This window comes from Cystoisospora suis, assembly GCF_002600585.1.
Source record: "Cystoisospora suis strain Wien I chromosome Unknown contig_321, whole genome shotgun sequence".
Taxonomy (NCBI): domain Eukaryota; phylum Apicomplexa; class Conoidasida; order Eucoccidiorida; family Sarcocystidae; genus Cystoisospora; species Cystoisospora suis.
Window position 1 is genome coordinate 1 of NW_027153122.1, and position 5,773 is coordinate 5,773.

A 5,773-nucleotide genomic window follows, 5' to 3' on the forward strand; every position below is an offset into this window, starting at 1 on the left:
GTAAAGAGACACAGGCTACGGAAAGATAGATAGATAGATTAAAGATAGATAGATTAAAGATAGATAGATTAAAGATAGATAGATTAAAGATAGATAGATTGAAGATAGATTAAAGATAGCCGTGTAGATGTACTTAGGTGTATGTGGAGGTTGGGTAGTGATCGTGGTGTATGAGAAGAGAGTGTGTTTCTCCATGTAAAGAGCAATTGAGATACACGTTAACTCATATTCGTCTATCTATCAGTTATCTATCTTCAATCTATCTGTCTTTATCTATCTATCCTTAATCTATCTGCCTATCTTTCTTCTAACGTAGAAGACTTTCGTATCTCGACTGGTAGACTTCTTGTTTCGTGAAAGAAGAAAACGAGAATGGAGTCTGTGTCTATGAGTGTATCTTTCTCATGAAAAGCTAAGAAAGATCGATTGTCCCTCTTCTTCTCCCACTTTCTGCCTGTTTTTTCTTTCTCACTCTTTCTTTCCTTTCTCGTGTTTTGAAAAGGCAAACCTCATACATCTCTGCGGTGTACATACACCTCCGGCGGATTGGAGCACCTGAGAAGAACAGTCACCACGCTTGATGCACATCCCTACTTTCTTTTCTTCTTTCTTTCCTTGTGTTTTGGCCTTTCTTAGGAGATTCTTTTGGTCGCTTTGTATCTAACGGAGAAAGCATGGAAGGTGTCGAAGCCAGAGAGGGTTTTGAGAAGAAACCCCTCCCCACGGCTACCTCTCTCTTCTCCAACTTCAAGAAAAGAAGAAGAGCAAGAGAAAGAAAGCGAATGGGTCTCTTCGTCGGAGGAGAAGGATTTTACTCTTTCTTTTAAACATCTGCAACTGTAAGAATACAAAGACAAGAAAGAAAATGAACTGAAAGGCTCCTTTTCTCTCTTTCTCTCTGTTTCTCCCTCTCTTCTTGATCTTATGTATCTATATCTGCGGGGTGTATTCTATTCCCCCGCCTCAACTAATAGAGAGTGTGTAGGTGTATAGACGTGTAGAAAGACAGATAGAGACCTCCATCTCTGTGTATCTGTATATGTACAGATACAGGGGGCACAGACATATAGTCGTATATCATACATCTGTGTATATACACAGTATCTCTATCTCTCCTTGTCTGTAGGGTGGCTCTCCCTCTATTCTAGATACACATGAGCTGCCGCGTCTGTTTCACCTCTCTATAAGAGTTTGTGTATAGATACAGATGTATATATCTATATATATATATATATTTATGTACACGTGGATGGATAAGAGAATATGTCTATATTGGCGTGAGTTGAGAGAGTAGACGACGGATAGATACACAGGGGAAAATGAAAAGTAGACAGATAGATGCTCTAGCAAGGACTGGAATTTCGATATAAAGTCGACGACACCTCACACAACTCTCTATCTATTGATCTTCAATCTCTCTCTCCCTAGCCTATCTGTCTATCTTTAGTCTGCCTACCTATCTGTCTTTGATCTATCTGTCTGTCTCTCTTTATCTATTTCTTCTTTTCTTCTTTTCTCATCTCTATTTGCGAATCTTTCTAAATTAGAGGGAAGTCTTTTCGTTCAAGCGGGGGAGGTCATTTTGTCATACCCTCGTCTTATCAGTTTGTTTCTATCGCCTCTCCCCGCTTCTCATTCTTTAGAGAGAGGAAGAGGCAAGTGTGCTTCTTCTTTTTCTTCTCGTGGTAGAGGAGCTATTATTTATGTGAAGAACGGTGATGCGAGGCCTCCTTGAGTTGGCATGAATGGTTTGGAATTTCGATCTTCTTCTTTTTCTTCGCCTTTTCTTTCATTTTCTGGATTTGCTTGTCTTTCTTTTCTTTCTTCGGGGTGTCCGCTTCCTTCTGTGTGTAGAGACGTCGCCTTAGATCATCTTCAGTTCTCTCTGTATCTTTATCTTTCTATCTTCTCTCTCTTCTACCTCGACCCACGGTTTCAACTCAAATCTCATCTTCCTCTTCTTCTTCTCTCCAAGGAATCTTCTTCTTCTTTTCTTCCTTTCTCTTCTTCTTCTTCTTCCTCTTCCTCTTCTTCTTCTTCTTTGTCTTTACTTTTCCTTGGTTTGTATTGTCTCAGTCTTGTCACGCATCTTTCTCTCTTAGGCTTGAGCCTGGAATACCAGAGTCTTCTTCTGTCCTTTAAGCAACTTCTCTCTCGATCTTCTTCTTCTTCTTGCGTCACCGAGAGAGAAGAAAAAGATGGAGAGGTCTTCTCTCCTTCTTCTTCTTCTCTTCTGCAATATAGTAGGTCCTCTCAGAGGATGTCTCCATCTTCTCAGAAGGGACAGCATGAAGACCCGTTCTTTCTTTGGTCGCTTCATTCCGTCCGCTCGCCCTTAGGCTCTGTGACAGCTGCTTCTTCTTCTTCTCCATTTTCCTTTCTAGATGAAGAAGAAGAAAAGGCAAATTGTCTCTCGTCTCTCTCCTATTCTTCTTCTTCTTCATCTGTGCCTAGACATCGGCGTCTAGCTTGTCTAGGAGAATGGTTTCTCTACGCCATACAGCCAATCCTCGTTACACCTATCTTCAGCCTTCTTCTTGAAGTCATTCCGCCACACAAAAAGATACAGAAAGAAGACGAAGAAGAGAAGAAGAAAGAAGATGAGAGAAAGATAGACCATCATGACGGGGCAGAAGAAGAGGAAGAAAGGAAGGACTTGAAAGAGAGACAAGAAGAAGAAGAAGAGAGAAAACATGGTAAAGAGGAAGCGTCTATAGAAGAAGAGAAAGAAGAGAAGAAGAAGAGCATAAGAAGAGGATTTGCAAATAAACTTCTTGAAGATTTGAAGAAGAAAGTCTTCTTATCAGGTGTATCCAAAATCTCTCTACCAAGGTACTTTCATTCATTCTTTCTGTCTCTCTTTCTTTCCTTCTTCGCTAGACTTTCTTCTTCTTCATTTGTATATCTGTGTATGTAGATGTATCTACTCTCTCTCTCTTTGTCTATAGTGATAGGTAGATATACATGTATCTCCAGATGTCTGTGGCTGTACCTATTCTTTTTTCTTTTGATAGGGTGTACATACACATGTCTACCGTGTCTACATGTATGTGCCGATACGTATTAGACACGATCTGTAGAGCTGAAAGATTCTGTCTATCTCTTTCGCGTCGTTTTCTTCTTCTTCTTCTTTTTCAAGTGGAACTTCCTCCTTTCTTTCTTTGCTTCGGCATTTGTTTCTCTTTCTTTGCTTTCTCTTGGCTCTTTCTCTTCTTTCTTCTCGTCCGAAGAGGCGTCTCTTTCTCTTCTCTTTCTTCTTTCTTCTTGTTTCTCTTCTTTGATCTTTCTTCCTCTCTGTCTCTCTTTTCTTCAGACATAGTCACGATAAAGAGAAGAGAGAAGAAGATGAAGAAGACGAAGAAGTGGCGTGGATTCCCTTGAACGCTCTTAATCAATTTTATGATCTTTGGAGAATTTTGAAACTCCAGGAAGCTCTTCGATTGTCTCGAGAAACACTTCTCGAGACAATGGAAGGAAGAAGAAGAAGAAAGGAAGAAGGAGAAAGAGAAGAAGAAGAAGAGGAAGAAGAATTTTTGATGTGTGATAAGGAAAGAGGAGGAGAACAAGAGGAGCAGCAAGAGACTTTTATGCGGAGATATCTGGAGTATAGAAAGAGAAGAAGAAAAGATTTAGAGAAAGAAAAGAAAGAGAAGGAGAGGAAGAAACTGTTGTGTTGTTCTCTCTTACAGGTTACACAAGCAGGGGCATATGTCTTCAAGACTTCTTCTCTTTTCAAAGCCATGTCCCGAGGTGTATGTACACCTCATCTCAAGAGAGGAGAAGAAGTGAAGAAGAAGACAGAAGATGGAGTTGACGAGATAGAAGCAGAGAGACATGAAGAAGATGAAGAGACAACAGAGAATTGTGAAGATGAAGAAGAAGATATTCCTTCTTCTTCTTTTTCTTCTTTTCTTTCTTCATCTTTATCCGACTGTCTCTTTGGAGATGAAGGAGGAGGAAGACAAGACAGCGATGTGTTCTTTCCTCTGGCTGTTGATGAGAGAGAAGAGAGAGAGAAAGAGCTTCTTCAAGTCATCGAATTAGATGAGAAGTCCCAATTGGATCAGCTAAGATGTCGCCTCGAGAGCTTATTACGTCAAGCTGAAGAGCATCGATACTCCTCCGCCGTGGAGAATCGAGAGGGAAAGAGACAGCTAGATCTCCAACTACAGTTCATGAGAAGCTACGATAAGAGGTGGTCTTTCCAAAGGAGACACCACGAGGAGAATGAAGACTCGCAGAAACATGCGAAATCTCATGGATCAGATGGAGATTACGGGGGACTTCTAAGATTCTTCTATATGCCTACCTTCTGTGAGGAAGAAGAGGTAGAGGAGGAAGAAGAAGAAGAAGAGAGAGATATGATGAAAAGAGAAAGAGGAAGAAGAAGGAGAGAGGGAGAAGAAGAAGAAGAGGAGGAGATGAGCGGTGAAGAAGAAGATGAAGAGGAGAACGAGAGGGAAAGATATAAAGAAGAAGAGGAGAGTGAGAAGGAGAATAAAGAAGAAGAAGAGAATCTTGATCGAGGAAATGATGTGTTAAGCGGGGGTCATGACGACGCAAAGAAGAAGAAGACAAGGATGGCGAGCAGGCAGCGAATGGCTGAGAGACCGAATCAGACATGTGAGGGTGACGGTGTGTCTTCTAGCTTGTCTCGTGTCTATGGATTGACGCGAGAGAATAAGGAAAGATTAAGAAGAAGATGCCTTTCTAAAAGAAGAAGAGATCTATTCTCCTGGAGAGACAACGACGAGGGGAGTGGAGTCTGTAGGAAGTTTTCTTCATCTTCTTCGTTTCTGTTGAGGCTGTTACGTTCGCAGCTCCTTGGGGATTGTGTGCAGCTAGTCATCATGTCTACTCGCCTTCTTTCCGTGTCTACTTCTCCTCCTTCTATCCTAGCGACCCTCCCAACGGCCTTCTCTCAAGAAGAGAGAAGAAACAAAGAAGGAAGAAAGGCTTCTCCAGATCAAGAAGACGCGAGAGAAGATGAAAGCTGTAATGATAGCGACAGACTAAAAAAGAGAAGAGAAGAAGAAGAAGGAAACATTGAGTCTGAGAGATGTAATTCTTTAGGCAGGAAGATCACCCCAAACTTGCAAGAGATGAATGAGATTTTGCTCTTCTCTTCAGATCTCTTCCATCGCAATGTAATCGATGAATCGATGAAAGAAGCTTGCATGCTACAGCTAGCGCTAGCCAAGGGAGACTTCCCCCCCTCTCCTTCTCTTCTCTCGTCTTTCTCTCTCTCATAAAGAAGGAAAAGAAGAGAGGAGCCCCCATTAACCAAACTCGAAACAAAATTCTCTCTTCAAGCAAAGAAAGAAAGAAAGAGTGTATGAGGAGAAGAAGAGAGTATCAGCTAAGAGAGAATGTATTAATGTCTTGAAGAAGAAGAAGAAGAAGAAAAAGAGAAAGGAAGAGAAGGAAAGAGAAGAGAAGAAGAAGAAGTGACTTCTTCTAGACTGTCTTCTGTGTCACTCTTTTCTAGGAGAAAAGAAGAGATCAATTCTTGAAGAAGAAGATGGAGACAAGCAAGTTGAAAGAGGGAGCGAAGGAGGGGGGAGGACAATTGATACAGAGGTGCATATATACACACACATCACTCATTCCCATATTTCTATCTCTTCTTTGTTCCTGCCTCTTCTCTTCATCTCTCCTATCTTTCTTTCTTTCTTCCCCTCTGTCGATCATTTATCTATCTCGAAGAATCTCGAACGAAAAGAAGAAGAAGAAGAAAGAGAAGGAATGAATCTGTATGTATGTGTGTGTATGT

The 5,773-nt window shown here is 41.2% G+C and overlaps 1 protein-coding gene across 1 annotated transcript; it reads left to right on the forward strand.

Moving 5' to 3' along the window:
* Nucleotides 1-636: 636 nt before the first annotated feature.
* Nucleotides 637-5,764, forward strand: CSUI_000840 (uncharacterized protein; the record flags this gene model as incomplete). Its single annotated transcript, XM_068061047.1, has 3 exons — nucleotides 637-839; nucleotides 1,855-2,832; nucleotides 3,314-5,764. Coding segments are annotated over 3 exons (3,120 nt in total), but the record flags the coding sequence as incomplete, so codon positions are not given.
* Between the last annotated feature and the right edge of the window lie 9 nt (nucleotides 5,765-5,773).